The sequence below is a fragment of the Callithrix jacchus genome, chromosome 22 (assembly GCF_049354715.1).
Source record: "Callithrix jacchus isolate 240 chromosome 22, calJac240_pri, whole genome shotgun sequence".
NCBI lineage: Eukaryota > Metazoa > Chordata > Mammalia > Primates > Cebidae > Callithrix > Callithrix jacchus.
Window position 1 is genome coordinate 22,856,152 of NC_133523.1, and position 20,010 is coordinate 22,876,161.

The 20,010-nt window shown below is 37.6% G+C and overlaps 1 protein-coding gene across 2 annotated transcripts in view; it reads left to right on the forward strand.

Moving 5' to 3' along the window:
* Positions 1 to 18,623, forward strand: part of LOC108589621 (uncharacterized) — an 88,531-nt gene extending 69,908 nt beyond the window's left edge. For both annotated transcript variants that reach the window (XM_035285644.3, XM_035285646.3), the window contains one exon: positions 15,359 to 18,623. In XM_035285644.3, the coding sequence (XP_035141535.3) occupies positions 15,359 to 17,277 (1,919 nt within the window). In that variant the 3' untranslated portion in view covers positions 17,278 to 18,623. The remainder of the gene's footprint in view (positions 1 to 15,358) is intronic.
* Positions 18,624 to 20,010: the final 1,387 nt, after the last annotated feature.

Consider the following 20,010-nt stretch of genomic DNA (forward strand, 5'->3'; position numbering starts at 1 on the left):
CAAATATTTTTTTCTAAGAAATAGCCAGCCATGGTGGTGTACACTTATGGTCCCATCTACTTGAGAGATTGAGGGGCAGGATTATTGGAGCCTAGGAGTCTGAGGCTGCAGTGAGCTATAATTGTGTCAAGTGTGGGTAACACTTGAGTGTGGTGGCACAATTATATGTATATATATATTTTTATAGAGACGGGGTTTCACCATGTTGACCAGGATGGTCCCGATCTCTTAACCTAGTGATCCACCCGCTTTGGCCTCCCAAAGTGCTGGGATTATAGGCGTGAGCCACCTCGCCCGGCCCAATTATAATTATATTATACCCTTCTCAAAAAAACCAAAACCAAAAACACACAAAAAACTATATTTCAGGCATGTTAATTATATTTACATTTTTATGCAACAGACTTTAAGACATCTTACTTCTTGTTAAACCAAAACCCAATATCCATTAAATAACATTAACTCGTTTTATGCTCTCTCCAGCCCTTGACAAACACCCTTTCACTTTCTGTTTTTATGAGAGTGACTATTTTATTATGTAGCTGATATAAGTGAAATCATAACATTTATCATTTCATTTAAAGATATACTTTGACATAATCAAAGTGTGTCTTTAAATGTGGCAAGAGGTTTTTTGTTTGTTTTTTTAGCCTGAATAATATTTCATTGTATTAAATATGTCATCAAGGTTCTATGTTGCATATTTTAGATGTAGATTCATAAATGGAATTGCTGTATTTGGTAATTTTATTTTTAATTATTTGAAGTACATTTATAACATTATAAAATAATGGGTGTATTCTATTCTCCACCAACAATTAACATGGGTTTTATTTCTTTTAGTTTTTATGTTTTAAGACAGAATTAAGAATTAAGTCTGTCACCCAGACTAGAATTCAATGACACAATCTTGGCTCACTGCAACCTCTGCCTCCCATGTTCAAGTGATTCTTCTGCCTGAGCCTCCTAAGTAGTTGGGATTACAGCCACGCACCACCACACTCAGCTAATTTTGGTATTTTTAATAGAACCAGCATTTTACCATGTTGGTCAGACTGGTCTCTAACTCCTGACCTGATCTGCCTGCCTTGGCCTCCCAAAGTGCTAGTATTACAAGTGTGATCTACCGCATCTGGCCAAGGGTTTTATTTTTATTGCATCATCAACAGATTTGCTATTTTGAACAAGTTGATAGTGGCCATTTAAATGGGTGTGAGGAAATTTTGTTTTTTATTGTGATTTTTATGCATTTCTCTACAAATTAGTAATTTTGTGTGTCCTTTCAAATGTTTTCTATTTGTTTTTTATAAAAATTTATTTTAATTATCTGTGTATTTCTAAATAAAGTTCTACTTTATTGTTGAGTTTTAAAAGTTGTTTATATTTTTGAACATTCACTCTTATCACTTGTGATTTGTAAATATTTTCAACCATTTTCTTGGAGGTATTATCCCTCCATTAAATGGTTACTTAGTTGTGCAGAAATTTTAAAGTAGTTAAATTATTCCGTTTTTTTTCTTTTTTGCTCATTTAATGTTGTATCTAAGAATATGGCACCAAGACTAGTGTCATCTGTTTCCCTTATATATGTTTAAGAGATTAAAAATTTATGCAGTTGGGTGCCATAGCTCACAGCTATAATCCCAGCACTTTCAGAAGCTGAGGAGGGCAGATCATGAGGTCAAGAGTTCAAGATCAGCCTGGCCAAAATGTTGAAACTGTGTCTCGACTAAAAACACAAAAGTTAGCCAGGTGCAGTGGCAAGAGCCTGTAATCCCAGCTACTCAGGAGGCTGAGGCAGGAGAATTGCTCGAACCTGGGAGGTAGAGGTTACAGTAAGCTAGGACCACAGCACTGCACTTTAGCCTGGGCAACAGAGCAAGACTCCATCTCAAAAAAAAAAGAAAAAGAAAAAGAACAGAAGTTATCTTATGTCTAATTACAAGATTTTCATATATGATTTAAGGAAGTTATCAAACTTTATTTTATCAGTATGGGTATTCAGTTTTTAACATAATTTTTTGAAACGATTATCTTCTGTTGTGTACTCATGTCAATTTTGTGGGAGATTATTTGGTCATCTACAGAAAGTTTCATTTCTAGGCTCTCTGTTCTGTTATTTCATCTGTTTATCTGTCTTTGTGTCAGGACCACGTTGTTTTTGTTATTGTTTCTCTTAATACATTTTAAAATCAGAAATTATAATGCCTGTTTGTTCTTTTTTGTGTTTGGCTATAGTTTATAATAAAATTTTGACATTTTAGACAATTTTTTAAAAACTGCTATTGGCATTTTTATAAAAATTATATTGAATTTGCTTACCACTGTATGTTGTATTGACATCTTTAAAAAATTAATGTTGATTCCTGAGCAAAAATATGTTGAAGAGTGTGTTTTATTTTCATATATTTGTGGATTTTTCACTTTAACTTTTTTCTTTTTTTTAAGAGGCGGGGTTTTACCATGTTGGCCAGGCTGGTCTTGAACTCATGACCTCAGGTGACCTACCCACCTTGGCCTCCCAAAGTGCTGGGATTACAGGCGTGAGCCACTGTGCCCGGCCCACTTTAACTTTTTATTTTATTTTTTTAATTATTTGAGACGGAGTCTCCCTCTGTTGTCAGGCTGGAGTGCAATGGCGTGATCTCGGCTCACTACAGCATCAGCCTCCCGGGTTCAAGTGATTCTCCTGCCTCAGCCTCCTGAGTAGCTGGGATTACAGGCATATGCCACCATGCTCGGTATTTTTTATATTTTTATAGAGACACAGTCTCACCAGGTTGGTCAGGCTTGTCTCGAACTCCTGACCTTGTGATTTGCCTACCTCGGCCTCCCAAAGTGTTGGAATTAGAGGCGTGAGCCACCATGCCCGGCCTCACTTTAACTTCTAATTTTCTCTTTAATTCAGTTTTGGTCAGAAAACACAAAGCGTATAATATTTATATTCTTGCCGGGTGCGGTGGCTCAAGCCTGTAATCCCAGCACTTTGGGAGGCTGAGGCGAGTGGATCACGAGGTCAAGAGATCAAGACCATCCTGGTCAACATGGTGAAACCCTGTCTCTACTAAAAATACAAAAAATTAGATGGGCATGGGGGCGCATGCCTGTAATCCCAGCTACTCAGGAGGCTGAGACAGGAGAATTGCCTGAACCCAGGAGGCGGAGGTTGCGGTGAGCGAGATTGCGCCATTGCACTCCAGCCTGGGTAACGAGCGAAACCCTGTCTCAAAAAAAGAAAAAATTTTTTTTATTCTTAAATGTATTTGTTGTTGTTGTGTTTGTTGCTGTTTTTGTTTTGAGACTTGATCTTACTCTGTCACTGAGGATAGAGTGTACTGGCATGATTTTGGCTCACTATAGCCTCAACTTACTGGGCTCAAGTGATCTTTCCACCTCAGCATGTCAAGTAGTTGGAACTACAAATATAAAGCACCATGTCTGGATAATTTTTGGTTATTTGCAGAGATAGGGTCTCACTATGTTGCCCAGTCTGGCCTCAAACTTTTAGCTCCAAGTGATCCTCCCACCTTGATCTCTTTAAGTGTTGGGATTATAGGCATGAGCTACACCACCCAGCTGGCATTCTTAAATTTAATAAGACTTAGTATGTGTCTGAATAGAATACACCAGGTGCAAAAAAGAATTTTTATATATTTTTTTGCTTTTGACTGGAATGTTTGTATGTCTGTTAATCTTAGTTGGTTTATAATATGGTTTTGATGTTCATTCTCTCCAAACCTTATGCTGCAATATAATCCAACATTGAGGATTATATGTTGGTTCATGGGGGCAAAATCCTCATAAATAGCTTGGCACCATCCTCTTGGTAATCAAAATGTTTACACTCCATTAATTCAGATGAAAGCTGGTTTATTAGAAGAATGTAGCTCCTTCACCTCATCCTTACTGTGTCTCTTATCATGAGATACGTACAGTAACTTTTTGCCTTCAACCATGATTGTAAGCTTACTGACACTCTTACCAGAAGCAGATGTTGGCACACAATTTTTGTACAGTCTGCTGAATTGTCAGCCAAATAAACTTTATTTCTTTATAAGTTATCCACTCTCAGGCATTCCTCTATATGCAAAATCATTAATATAATCTATAGGGGAGGACTCAAGATGGCGCTGTGAGAACAACCCAGGATGGAAGCTCTCACTGGATGCGCAGAGAGGGTGAGTCGGGGACGCATTTCCAGACGGATCTTAGTTGCCCACAGAACAAGGAAATTCCCAGGTATAAAAGAGACACGGGACGCCAGGCAGAGGCCTAGGCTGGTGTAGCTGGCAGCCGGTGCAGCTGCGGCCAGCGCTGGAGCGCAGAGGTGCTCCACAGTGCTCCATACAAAAGCGCACCATTACGGGTGCCCTGTTGAACCGGCAAACTGAGACCTGAGAGGGCGGAACTTGAGACTGAACGGGACTTGGACAGTGAGCCAGCCCAGGAAATCCCAGGGAAACAGCGTTAGGGGTAGTGCAGTGCAACAAACAAAATGGCGATTCCAAATGCTCCCGGCGAGGAGGTTATCTTAAAGCGCAGCTTCGTGGGGGAGGGGCGTCTGCCATTACCGAGGCAATCAGCCCCTACAGAGGTACACGCCTATTGCTGACGCAGCCTGCTGTTGCCGAGGCAACCCGGTACAACAGAGAGACTCCGCCGTAAGGCATAGCCCGTGGCAACAAGGCGGAGATCGTAGCAGAAGGGCCGAGCCTGCAGCAACAGGGCGAACCTCACACCAGCAGGGCGGAGCCTCGACAGGCAAAAAGTGACTAGACTGCCTCCTAGCTGGGCAGGACAGCAAGGCGGACACTCACAAGGAAAGCCCCAACCCCCTCCCCAGACAGAGCATCTGAGAAAAAAAGGGTTTTTTTATGAGTTATGTTGCAGCAGAATTAAACATAGCAGCCTAACAGCCCTGAATGAACAACAGAGCTCACAGCTCAGCACTTGAGCTCCTACAAAGTACAGACTGTCTCCTCAAGCAGCTCCCTGACCCCTCTATATCCAAAAGACTGACATTTGGCAGGCATCATTCTGGGAAAAAGATAGCAGAAAAAGAAACTGGTAGCATCCCTCGCTGTTCCGCAACTGCTATAGGTGCACCCCAGACAAGCAAGGCCTGGAGTTGACCTCAGCAGTCGTACAGCGAAGGGGCTAGACTGGTAGAAACAAAACCAAGTAACAGAAATAATTAATCATCAACAATCTGGGTGTCCACTCAGAGACCCAATCGAAAAGTCAGCAAGTACACAGATGACAGGTGGATAAATCCACAAAAATGGGAACAAACCAGTGCAAAAAAGAGGAAAACACCCGAAACCAGAACATCTCACCGCCTAGAAAGGACCAAAACTCCTCACCAGCAAGGGAACAAAGCTGGACGGAGAATGACTGTGACGAAATGACGGAATTAGACTTTAGAAGGTGGGTAATGAGAAACTTTTGTGAGCTAAAAGAACATGTTTTAAATCAATGCAAACAAACTAAGAACCTTGAAAAAAGATGTGAGAAAATGATAACAAAAATGGATACCTTAGAGAGGAATATGAATGAATTAAAGGAGCTGAAAAACACAATATGAGAACTTCGCGAAGCATGCACAAGTTTCAATAGCCGAATTGACCAAGAAGAAGAAAGAATATCAGAAGTCGAAGATCAACTCAATGAAATAAAACGAGAAACCAAGATCAGAGAAAAAAGCGCAAAAAGGAATGAACAAAGTCTCCAAGAAATGTGGGACTATGTGAAGAGACATAACCTACGTTTGATAGGCGTACCAGAATGTGACGAAGAGAATGAATCCAAGCTGGAAAATACTCTTCAAGACATTATCCAGGAAAATTTTCCCCACCTAGCAAGACAGGCCAACACTCAATTGCAGGAAATACAGAGAACACCATAAAGATATTCCGCAAGAAGAGCAACCCCAAGGCACATAATCGTCAGATTCAACAAGGTTGAAATAAAGGAGAAAATACTAAGGGCAGCCAGGGAGAAAGGTCGGGTAACCCACAAAGGGAAGCCCATCAGACTCACAGCAAATCTCTCGGCAGAAACTCTACAAACCAGAAGAGAGTGTGGGCCAATATTCAACATCCTTAAAGTAAAGAACTTTCAACCCAGAATTTCATATCGAGGCAAACTGAGCTTCATAAGTGAAGGAAAAATAAAATCCTTTGTGAACAAGCAAGTACTCAGAGATTTTGTCACCACCAGGCCTGCTTTACAAGAGATCCTGAAAGAGGCACTACACATAGAAAGGAACAACCAATACCAGCCATTCCAAAATCACACTAAATCCTAAAGAGCATCAACATAATAAAGAATCTACAACAACTAACAGGCAAAACAGCCAGCTAGCATCAAAATGGCAGTATCAAATTCACACATAACAATATTAACCCTAAATGTAAATGGACTAAATGCACCAATCAAAAGACACAGACTGGCAACTTGGATAAAAAGCCAAAACCCATCAGTGTGCTGTATCCAGGAAACCCATCTCACATGCAAGGATACACAAAGACTCAAAAGAAAGGGATGGAGGAAGATTTACCAAGCAAATGGAGAGCAAAAGAAAGCAGAAGTTGCAATTTTCATCTCTGATAAAATAGACTTTAAAGCAACAAAGATCAAAAGAGACAAAGAAGGCCATTACATAATGGTAAAAGGATCGATACAACAAGAAGAGCTAACGATCCTAAACATATATGGACCCAATACAGGAGCACCCAGATACATAAGGCAAGTTCTTAACGACTTACAAAGAGACTTAGACTCCCACACAATTATAGTGGGAGACTTTAACACCCCACTGTCAATATTAGACAGATCAACCAGACGGAAAATCAACAAGGATATCCAGGGCTTGAACTCAGACCTGGAGCAAGCAAACCTGATAGACATTTACAGAACTCTCCACCCCAAATCCACAGAATATACATTTCTCTCAGCACCACATCACACCTACTCTAAAATTGACCACATAATTGGAAGTAAAGCACTTCTCAGCAAATGCAAAACAACTGAAATCATAACAAACAGCCTCTCAGACCATAGTGCAATCAAGTTAGAACTCAGAATTTAGAAACCAACCCAGAGCTGCACAGCTTCATGGAAACTGAACAACTGGCTCTTGAATGTTCACTGGATAAACAATGAAATGAAAGCAGAAATAAAGAAGTTCTTCGAAACCAATGAGAACGAAGACACAACATACCAGAATCTCTGGGACACATTTAAAGCAGTCTCTGGAGGAAAGTATATAGCAACAAGTGCCCATATGAAAAGAATGGAGAGATCCAAAATTGACACCCTAACGTCAAAATTGAAAGAGCTAGAGGAGCAAGATCAAAAAAACTCAAAACTCAGCAGAAGATAAGAAATAACTAAGATCAGAGTTGAACTGAAGGAGATTGAGACACGAAAAACCCTCCAAGAAATCAATAAATCCAAGAGCTGGTTTTTTGAAAAGATCAACAAAATAGACAGACCACTAGCCAGATTGATTTAAAAGAAAAGAGAGAACAACCAAATAGATGCAATAAAAAATGATAAAGGGGAAATCACCACAGATTCCACAGAAATTCAAACCATCATCAGAGAATATTACAAACAACTCTATGCACATAAACTAGTAAACCTGGAAGAAATGGATAAATACCTGGACTCCTGTGTCCTCCCAAGCCTAAACCAGGAGGAAGCTGAAACTATGAATAGACCAATAACAAGGGCAGAAGTCGAGGCAGCAATTAAGAGCCTACCACACAAAAAAAGCCCAGGTCCAGACGGGTTCACAGCCGAAATCTACCAGACACACAAAGAGGAGCTGGTACCATTTCTTCTGAAACTATTCCAAATAATCGAAAAAGATGGAATTTTTCCCAAATCATTTTATGAGACCAATATCATCCTGATACCAAAACCCGGCAGAGACCCAACAAGAAAACTTCAGGCCAATATCCATGATGAACATAGATGCAAAAATCTTCAATAAAATATTGGCAAGCCGATTGCAACAGCAAATCAAAAAACTTATTCATCATGATCAAGTAGGATTCATCCCGGGGATGCAAGGCTGGTTTAACATACGCAAGTCTATCAACGTAATTAACCACATAAACAGAACTAAAAACAAAAACCACATGATTATCTCAATTGACGCAGAGAAGGCATTTGACAAAATTCAACAGCCCTTTATGCTAAAAACCCTCAATAAACTCGGTATTGATGGAATGTATCTCAAAGTAATAAAAGCTAATTATGACAAACCAACAGCCAATATCATACTGAATGGGCAAAAACTGGAAGCATTCCCTTTGAAATCTGGCACTAGACAAGGATGCCCTCTTTCACCAATCCTATTCAATATAGTACTGGAAGTTATAGCCAGAGCAATCAGGCAAGAAAAAGAAATAAAGGGTATTCAAATAGGAAAGGTGGAAGCCAAATTGTCTCTATTTGCAGACGACATGATAGTATACCTAGAAGACCCCATCACCTCAGCCCAAAAACTCCTGAAACTGATAAGCAACTTCAGCAAAGTCTCAGGATATAAAATCAATGTGCAAAAATCACAAGCCTTTCTCTACACCAGTAACAGACTTAAAGAGAGCCAAGTCAAGGATGAACTGCCATTCATAATTGCTTCAAGAAGAATAAAATACCGTGGAATACAACTCACAAGGAATGTAAGGGACCTCTTCAGGGAAAACTACAAACCACTGCTCAACAAAATAAGAGAAGACACAAACAGATGGAGAAACATTCCATGTTCATGGTTAGGAAGAATTAATATCGTGAAAATGGCTATACTGCCCAAAGTAATTTACAGAATCAATGCTATACCCATCAAACTACCATTGACTATCTTCACAGAACTGGAAAAAACCACCATGAACTTCATATGGAACCAAAAGAGAGCCCGCATAGCCAAGTCCATTCTGAGCAAAAAAGAACACAGCGGGGGGCATCACACTACCGGATTTCAAACTATACTACAAGGCTACAGTAATCAAAACAGCATGGTACTGGTACCAAAACAGAGATATAGACCAATGGAACAGAACAGAGGCATCAGCAGCAACACAACATAGCTACAACCATAGAATCTTTGATACACCTGACAAAAACAAGCAATGGGGAAAGGATTCCCTGTTTAACAAATGGTGCTGGGAAAACTGGCTAGCCATGTGCAGAAAGCAGAAACTGGACCCCTTCCTGACACCTTACACCAAAATTACCTCCAGATGGATTAAAGACTTAAACATAAGACCTGGCACCATCAAAACCCTAGAAGGAAATCTAGGCAAAATCATCCAGGACATAGGAGTAGGCAAGGACTTCATGAACAAAACACCAAAAGCATTGGCAACAAAAGCCAAAATAGACAAATGGGACCTAATGGAACTCCACAGCTTCTGCACGGCAAAAGAATCAGTCACTAGAGTGAATCGGCAACCAACAGAATGGGGAAAAATTTTTGCAGTTTACCCATCTGACAAAGGGCTGATATCCAGAATTTACAAAGAACACAGATTTACAGGAAAAAAATAAACAAGCCTATTCAAAATTGGGCAAAGGATATGAACAGACATTTTACGAAAGAAGACATATATGAGGCCAACAATTATATGAAAAAATGCTCGTCGTCACTGGTCATCAGAGAGATGCAAATCAAAACCACACTGAGATACCATCTCACACCAGTTAGAATGGCAATCATTAAAAAATCTGGAGACAACAGATGCTGGAGAGGATGTGGAGAAAAAGGAACACTTTTACACTGTTGGTGGGAGTGTAAATTAAGTCCAACCATTGTGGAAGACAGTGTGGCGATTCCTCAAGGCCTTAGAAATAGAAATTCCATTTGACCCAGCAATCCCATTACTGGGTATATATCCAAAGGAGTATAAATCGTTCTACTATAAGGACACATGCACAGGAATGTTCATTGCAGCACTGTTTACAATAGCAAAGACCTGGAATCAACCCAAATGCCCATTGATGATAGACTGCATTGGGAAAATATTGCACATATACACCATGGAATATTATGCAGCAATCCGAAATGATGAGTTCGTGTCATTTGTAGGGAAATGGATGAATCTGGAGAACATCATTCTCAGCAAACTGACACAAGAACAGAAAATGAAACAGCGCATATTCTCACTCATAGGCGGGTGATGAAAAATGAGAACACATGGACACAGGGAGGGGAGTACTAAACATTGGGGTCTATTGGGGGGAAAAGGGGAAGGCCAGTGGGAGGGGGAGGTGGGGAGAGATAGCCTGGGGAGAAATGCCAAATGTGGGTGAAGGGGAGAAAGCAAATAAAACACACTGCCATGTGTGTACCTATGCAACTGTATTGCATGCTCTGCACATGTACCCCAAAACCTAAAATGCAATTAAAAAAAATATATATATATATATAATCTATAATGTTTTCTAGCTTTTGTTTTTTTATTTTTATTTATTTATTTATTTATTTATTTATAGATGGAGTTTCACCATGTTGGCCAGGAGGGTCTTGATCTCTTGACCTCGTGATCCACCTGCCTCAGCCTTCCAAAATGCTGGGATTACAGGCTTGAATCACCGCGCCCCGCCTGTTTTCTTATTTTTAATTGGAATTTTCTATTATTAAAAATGAGGTCTGGATGTTTATAATTATGTTGCTATGTGTTACTTGCTTTACTTTTGTCAGTTTTACTTTATATATTTTGGAGCCCTGCAGTTATATATACAGATACATACAGGTAGATAGATAAATATAATAATTATAGATTTGTTTGAAATCAACCCATTTTACTAGTGTATAATATCAGTGTCTCACATTAGCATTTCACTTAAAGCATATTACGTTGAATACCCAATTGTAGTTACTATTTTCATAAAATAAAGTTTTTTTTTTATTACACTGGTTTTTAGCCTCTTTGACTCAATGCTAAAATGAGTTCCTTGTAGGCAGCATATTGTTTGCACTTTTTTTTTTTTTTTTTTGTGATGGAGTTTCGCTCTTGTTACCCAGGCTGGAGTGCAATGGCGCAGTCTCGGCTCACTGCAACCTTTGCCTCCTGGGTTCAAGCAATTCTCCTGCCTCAGCCTCCTGAGTAGCTGGGATTAGAGGCACGCGCTACTGTGCCCAGCTAATTTTTTGTATTTTTAGTAGAGACGGGGTTTCACCATGTTGACCAAGATGCTCTCGATCTCTTGACCTCGGGATCCACCCGCCTCGGCCTCCCAAAGTGCTGCAATTACAGGCTTGAGCCACCGCGCCCGGCCTGTTTGCACTTTTCTTAAGCCTCTAAAGCATTTTATTTTATTTTAAAAATAATATTATTTACTTGTTCATTCATTTTTAAAATGCTATTATTTTGAGATAGTCTTGTGCTCTGTCACGCAGGATGGAGTACAGTGGCCCCATCCTGGCTCACTGCAGCCTCTGCCTCCTGAGTCAAGAGATTCTCCTGCCTCATCCTCCTGAGTAGCTGGGATTACAGGCACATGCTATCACGCATGGCTAATTTTTGTATTTTTAGTACAGATAGGGTTTCACCATGCTTGTCATATTGGTCTCGAACTCCTTACCTTGCTATCTGCCTGCCTCAGCCTCCCAAAGTACTGGGATTACAGGTGTGAGCCACTGCACTCAGCCTTTTTGTTTTTGATACAGAGTCTCACTCTATCAAACAGGCTGGTTTGCAGTGTTGTGTCACATGTCTCACTGCAACCTCAACCTTCCAATCTCAGTAGATTCTCTCATTCCAGCCACTCCAGTACCTGGGTTACAAGTGTGTAGCATCACATCCAGCTAATTTTTGTGTATTTTTGGTTGAGACTGGGTTTTGCCACATTGCTGAGGCTGGTCTCAAACTTCTGAGATCCAGCTATCAATCCACCTTAACATCCCAAAGTCCTGAGATTACATTTCTTTTTATTAGGTAGTTTAATTAATTTATATTATAAATTATTTCTTAAAAATAAGGTTACTAGTTTTATTGTTATTGTTTTATGTGTTCCTGAGTGGTTTGTTTTTCTTATTTACTGTTTTATTGCCTTAAGTTTTATTTTAATTGTGTAGTAACATGCTTCAGTTAATTTTTTTTTGTTTTGCATAGTTTCTATAAATAGTGTCTTCATAATTATTTTGTGTATTAGTCTGTTTTCATGCTGCTGATAAAGACATACCTGAGACTGGGCAATTTACAAAACAAAGAGGTTTATTGGACTTACATTTTGTGTGACTGGGGAGACCTCACAATCATGATAGAAGGTGAAAGGCATGTCTCACATGGTGGCAAAGGAGAGAGAGAGCTTGTGCAGGAAAACTGCCTTATAAAGCCATTGGATTTCATAAGACGTATTCACTGTCAATAGAACAGCACAGAAAAGACCAGCCCCCATGATTCAATTACCTTCCACCACATCCCTCCCAGACCATGTGGGAATTAAATGAGACTTTGGTTGGGACACAGCCAAACCACAGCATCTTAAAAAATGAAGTTTACATGAAACATCTTAAAATAAATACAGTGTATTTTAATCTCATGAAAACGTCAATTGAATATAAAAATTATGCCTATTTTTTAGTTATTAATATTAAAAATTATTTTATGGGCTGGGCGCAGTGGCTCATGCCAGTAATCCCAGCACTTTGGGAGGCCCAGGTGGGTGGATCATGATGGTGAAACCCCGTCTCTACTAAAACTATACAAATTAGCTGGGTGCGGTGGCAGGCACCTATAATCCCAGCCACTCAGAAGGCTGAGCAGGAGAATTGCTTGAACCTGGGTGGCAGAAGTTGCAGTGAGCTGATATTGCACCACTGCACTCTAGTCTAGCAACAGAATGAGACTTCATCTAACAAAAAAAATTTATATTGTGTACTTATTAACATATTTATGCAAATTTTTATTCTGTTTTAAATATTATATAGAAGAGTTTTAAGGGTTTTAGGCATTATCATTATGATAGTAAAAATTTCTATATTTGTATATTCACATGTAATAGAGAGCTTTATTTTATATGTGGTTTTATGACACTGTCCAGTATTACTTTATTTTTAAACAAAATTGACTCATTTTAGCATTTCATTTTTTTATATGCATAGTCTCAATCTGATCTTAAACTCCTGGTCTCAGGTGTTCTGACATCCTTGGCCTCCTAAAACTCTAGGATTACAGGCATGATCCACGGTGCCTGGCCACCATGTAGCATTTTTTTTTTTTTTTAGAACTGTACTAGTGGGTGATGAACACCCTCACCTTTTATTTTGGAAATTTTTTATTTTTGTCTTTTTTTTGAAGTGAAATAAATTTTAATCAAGTATTATTTATTAGGAATATTTTTAATTACATCAACATTTGGAAAGTTCTCACCTTTTTTTATCTTCAAGTAACTGCTGTATTTTTTTTTCTCATATTTTTCTTCTAAGATTTTCTTAATGAATATGTTGATCTAGTTGATGGTATCCAATAAGTTTTACATTCTATGTTTTATTTTGTTAAAAAGTCTCTGTTTGCCTGTAAAAATGTTATACTTGTTATTTTTTTATAACTTGTATATTTGTTGTGTAGGTTTGTTGTGAATGGTCTTCTAATTTTGTGTAGATGAGTAGTCATAAAATTCTTATAATTCCAACATTCTATTTATTTGTGAATCTATATGATTTTTGTGTGGGAGAAACAGTTTTGGATTTGAATATAATTACAACTATTATAACTCTATATGTCTTTTAGGTATTATTGTTTATTTTTACTTGTCAAAAAATTACCACAAAATAGTTTTAAATATTCAGTTTAGTCATCTTAATTATTTTCACTTTGTCATGCAACATATTGCTAAAATGGTTTTATCTTGCAAAGCTAAATCTTAATACATATTAACTACCATTTTTTTCTTTTTTTTTTTTCTTTTTCGAGATGGAGTCTTGCTCTGTCACTTAGGCTGGAGGACAGTGGCACAATCTCAGCTCTCTGCAACCTCCACCTTCCAGGTTCAAGCAATTCTTGTGCTTCAGCCTCCTGAGTAGCTGGGATTACAGGTTCCTACCAGCATCCCTGGCTGATTTTTGCATTTTTCGTAGAGATGGCATATCACCATGTTGGCCAGGCCAGTTTTAAACTCCTGACCTTAAGTGATCTACCTGCCTTGGCTTCCGAAAGTGCTGGGATTACAGGTATCAGCTACCATGCCTGGTCTCAATTTTTTCTGTTTTATGTCACTTTGCAATCACCACTCTGTTCTTTGTTTTTAAGAATGTAACTGCTTCATATATCTGAAACAATCTCTGTCTTTTTGTCACTGACTTATTTTATTTCTATAATGCCATCAAGAGATATCTTTATAGTTGGTAGACTAGATCCTGGTTGATGAATACTGAGTGGTATTCCAGATTTTTTTTTTTTTTTTTTTTTTTTTTTTGAGATGGAGTCTTGCTCTTGTTGCCCAGGTTGGATAACCACAACCTCTGCTTCCTGGGTTCAAATGATTCTTCTGCCTCAGCCTCCCAAGTAGCTGGGATTACAGGAATGAGCCACCATGCCTGGCTGATATTCCAGAATTTTTATATTTCAAATGATATCTACTGAAGAATTTGGTGAAAGAAATTTGCATTAATTTTACCTATTGGCAGCTTTGTGCTGGCATAGTCTGAAAACACTTGTCTTGGCTGGTGATCATGGGAGTTTCTCAAACATGTTTTATGGATATGTGTTGTCTAAAATTATGTGTTTATTTTTTAGTTAAGAGAGTTTGCTCATATTACTTTGTAGGGGTCAGTAATCACTTGCTACACCTGCTCTCTTTCTGTGGTCTTTCTTTACTGCAGTCTCTCTGCTGCTGTAACATTTTTCCTTGGTCTCAGTAGACTCAAACTCTCATTCCAGCATATACCACCATTTCTTTCAGCACTTTATGTCATCAGAGACAGAAACCAGTGTCAGGAAAAGCCCCTAAAACCCAGCAATGACAGTGAATGTGCTAGTATTTTGCTTTTCTTTTAAAACAGAAACCAAGACTTGGGAATTTACTTCTAAAGACCTACTATTATAGTGGGAAGCAGGAAAAGCTGTGCTGGGTAAATTTAACAGACTTCTCTTTTCCTTCTATGTGGGTTTTTGCATTATGTTTATCTGGGACACTGCACACACTTAACTCATTTATGAATTTTCCACAGATGTGTTTTGGTCTATAGGTTTTTGTTACATTTACATGTGTATGAAAGTATTAGGGACTATGATATTTTGCAATGCCATCTTGTTTATGTAGTTTCTATAATTTTGTAGGTAAGATTTTAGAACTATATTAATTTGAGTCTAGTAAGTGGAGTAATTATTACTTTTTTTTTCAGGTGTATGTCCTCATTTTTCTCAAGATCTTTGGCTACAGCAAGACATGGAAGATTCTTTTCAAAATGTAACACTGAGAAGATATGAAAAATGTGGACATGATAAATTACAGTTAAGAAAAAGCTATAAAACTATGGATGAGTGTAAGGTGCACAAAGAAAGTTATAATGGACTTAACCAGTGTTTCACGACTACCCAGAGCAAAGTATTTCGATGTGGTAAACATTTGAAAGTCTTTTATAGATTTTTAAATTCAAACAGACATAAGGTAAGACATACAGGAAAGAAAGCTTTCAAGTGTAAAATATGTGTCAAATCATTTTGCATGCTTTCACATAAAACTCAGCATAAAAGCATTTATAATACAGAAAAGTTTTACAAATGTAAAGAATGTAGAAAAGCCTTTAATTGGTTCTCAACTCTTACTTATCATAAGAAAATTCATACTAAAAAGAAACCCTACAAATGTGAAGATGGCAAAGCTGTGAAGCAACTTTCAACCCTTACTACACATAAAATAATTCATGCTGGAGAGAAACTATACAAATGTGAAGAATTTGGCAAAGCATTTTTATGGTCCTCAACCCTAACTAAACATAAGAGGATGCACACTAGAGAGAAACCCTACAAATGTGAAGAATGTGGCAAAGCTTTTAATCAATCCTTTAACCTTACTACACATAAGATAATTCATACTGGAGAGAAACCTTACAAATGTGAAGAATGTGGCAAAGCTTTTAATCGATCATCAAATCTTACTACACATAAGAGAATTCATACTAGAGATAAACCCTACAAACATGAAGAATGTGACAAAGCTTCTAGCCAATCCTCAACTGTTACTACACAGAAGATAATTCATACGAGAGAAAAACCCTACAAATGTGAAGAATGTGGCAAAGCTTTTCATCGATGCTCAAGTCTTACTACACATAAGATAATTCATACTGGAGAGAAACCTTACAAGTGTGAAGAATGTGGCAAAGCATTTATCTGGTCCTCATCCCTCACTAACCATAAGAGAATTCATACTAGAGGGAAATCTTACAAATGTGAAGAATGTGGCAAAGCATTTTTATGGTTCTCAACTCTTTCTGCACATAAGAGAATTCATACTAGAGAGAAACCCTACAAATGTGAAGAATGTGGCAAAGCATTTAGGTGGTCCACAACTCTAATTAAACATAAGAGGATGCACACTGGAGAGAAACCGTACAGATGTGAAGAATGTGGCAAAGCTTTTAGCCAATCCTCACACCTTAGTACACATAAGATAATCCATTCTGGAGAGAAACCCTACGACTGTGAAGAATGTGGCAAAGCATTTAACCAATTCTCAACTCTAACTAAGCATAAGAGGATGCATACTGGAGAGAAGCTCTACAAATGTGAAGAATGTGGCAAAGCTTTTAATCGATCCTCAAATCTTACTAAACATAAGATAATTCATACTGGAGAGAAACCTTACACATGTGAAGAATGTGGCAAAGCATTTATATGGTCCTCAACCCTTACTGAACATAGGAGAATTCACACTAGAGAGAAACCCTACAAATGTGAAGAATGTGGCAAAGCATTTAGTCAGTCCTCAACCCTAACTATACATAAGAGAATGCACACTGGAGAGAAACCCTATAAATGTGAACAATGTGGCAAAGCTTTTAGCCAATCCTCACATCTTACTACACATAAGATAATTCATACTGGAGAGAAACCCTACAAATGTAAAGAATGTGACAAAGCGTTTAGCCAATTCTCAACCCTAACTAAACATAAGAGGATGCACACTGGAGAAAAACTCGGCAAATGTGAAGAATGTGGCAAAGCTTTTAAGCAACACTCAACCCTTACTACACGCAAAATAATTCACGATGTAGAGAAACTCTACAAATGTAAAAAATGTGGCAAAGCCTTTAAATGATTGTCACATTTGATTTTAGATAAGATAATTCATTCTGGAGAAAACTACCAATGTGAACAATGTGGCCAAGCTTCCAACTAATGCTCACAACTTATTGCACAGGAAAGCATTTATACTTGAGAACAAATATACAAATATAGACAAAGTTAAAAAGCTATTAATATCTGCTCACATCTTAAAATCAGAGCGTTCGTACTAAATAAAATCATTAAAAGTGTAATTACTATCAAAAGATATATCAGAAAATATGTCTTTAAAGTGCAGAAGAGTATTTATTTTGCTTTAGTTTATATTGAAGAAGACCCTGCAAGTGTAATGAATTTGAAAAAATATTTTTTCAAAAAACTGCAAACTATAAAACACCAAAGAGTTCATACTAAAATATAGTTTTGCAGCAACAGTAAATATACAAGATAGTCAATCCAAAATTAAGTCTTAATACCAGGGAAAATTCACAGTAGAAATAGCTAGGGCACTCAAACTTTAAACATTACACTAAATCAGAGTGCTGAGTATAGGAAATAATACAAACTAAAGTTTGTGTAAATATTTGTATATAACTGAAGTACAGTAGTTTTTGGAGAGTTATAATTACATTCAAAGTATACTTTCCTTGAAAATTATAGCATTTTTAAAAAGTGAAAAATAGGCCGGGTGCGGTGGCTCAAGCCACTCAGCACCTTGGGAGGCCGAGGCCAGTGGATCATGAGGTCGAGATCAAGACCATCCTGGTCAACGTGGCGAAACTCTGTCTCTACTAAAAATACAAAAAATTAGCTGGGCATTGGGGGCATGCCTGTAATCCCAGCTACTCAGGAGGCTGAGGCAGAATAATTGCTTGAATCCAGGAGGCGAAGGTTGCGGTGAGCCGAGGTTGCGCCATTGCACTCCAGCCTGGGTAACGAGCGAAACTCCGCCTCAAAAAAAAAAAAAAAGTGAATAATAATGGAGTTAAACTCTTAAATTACTTCATGCTCTTTCATCATTCCTGGTGTATTCACATGTGAAGGCATGTGACTAATTGTTTCTGCATAAAAGATATGAGAGTTTTTTTTTTTTAATGAGATAGGCATTACCTTTTCTATGGAATGGTAAAGATTAAAATGTAAGATGCATGATGAAGATTTAAGTAGAGAGGCTCTTTGTGGGTAACTTGTAATATTGAGTGATTCCTGAGGTAGATGTTCAGAGTAATATTTTTCTGCATTATTATTAAAGAAAAACATTTTTAATTGTAGTTAAAATTAAGTTAGTATGTTTATTGTACTATGGAATAATATGCAGTATATTGTTTAAATTGTAAATTACATGTGATCTTTTCAATTAAACATTTTTAACATGTTAAATACCATTGTGAATTCAATGAAGTGTTATGCTACTAATTTTAACATAACCTATTCCACCTTACTCAGGCTGTGGGTAAAAGATGGTAACAATACACTATTTGGTAAGATAATGGACTGATATCTCTAGTAATCTTTTTATTGCCAGTGGTTTTATATTGTCCATAAGTTAAAGAATATTGTTTCTTTAAGTGTATTTTTTGTTCTTATTTTCACATTTAAATTTATTTTTCTTAATTTTTGTGGATATATAATATGTATATATATTTATGCCATATATGGCATATTTTGATACAGGCATTTAATATATAATAATCACATTAGAAGAAATGTGTCCATTACCTCTAGTATTTATTCTTTGTATTACAAGTAATTCAAGTCTACAATTTTAGTTATTTTTAAATGTACAATTAAATTGTAACTGACTACAAGGTCAAATTTTTAAACATAAATCTATACACTTCTGAGTCTTGAATAAATATTTTAAAAATATTTAATATATTTTTCTTTGAACACATGGCCTTTGCAAGCAAATATGAACTGTTACTATTGATTTACAGTGTTAAATATACACATCTATTAGTCTAAAGATAAACCTTAGGTGTGGAGTGTGTTTGTGTGAGTATAAGTTTATAACTATTTTTAGCAGAAAAAAGCAATACTGGGACAAAATAAATTGTTTTAAAAAGGTGTCTAATTTACTAGAAAACAAAAAGTCTCAAAAACGCTTAAAGCAAATTTATGTTCTGTGCTTTTATATTGAATTCATTACTGTATTATTTTTGGGCTTGTGGTTCAGAGTCTCCACATATAAATTATGTTTTTTTTTTTTAATTTTTTATTGCATTTTATGTTTTGGGGTACATGTGCAGAACATGCAAGACAGTTGCATAGGTACACACATGGCAGTGTGTTTTGCTTCCTTTCTCCCTTTCACCCACATTTGGCATTTCTCCCCAGGCTATCCCTCCCCAGCTCCCCCTCCCACTGGCACTCCCCTTTTCCCCCCAATAGACCCCAGTGTTTAGTACTCCCCTCCCTGTATCCATGTGTTCTTATTTTTCATCACCCGCCTATGAGTGAGAATATGCGGTATTTCATTTTCTGTTCTTGTGTCAGTTTGCTGAGAATGATGTTCCCCAGATTCATCCATGTCCCTACAAATGACACGAACTCATCATTTCTGATTGCTGCATAATATTCCATGGTGTATATGTGCCACATTTTCCCAATCCAGTCTATCATCAATGGGCATTTGGGTTGATTCCAGGTCTTTGCTATTGTAAACAGCGCTGCAATGAACATTTGTGTGCATGTGTCCTTATAGTAGAATGATTTATAGTCCTTTGGGTATATACCCAGTAATGGGATTGCTGGGTCAAGTGGAATT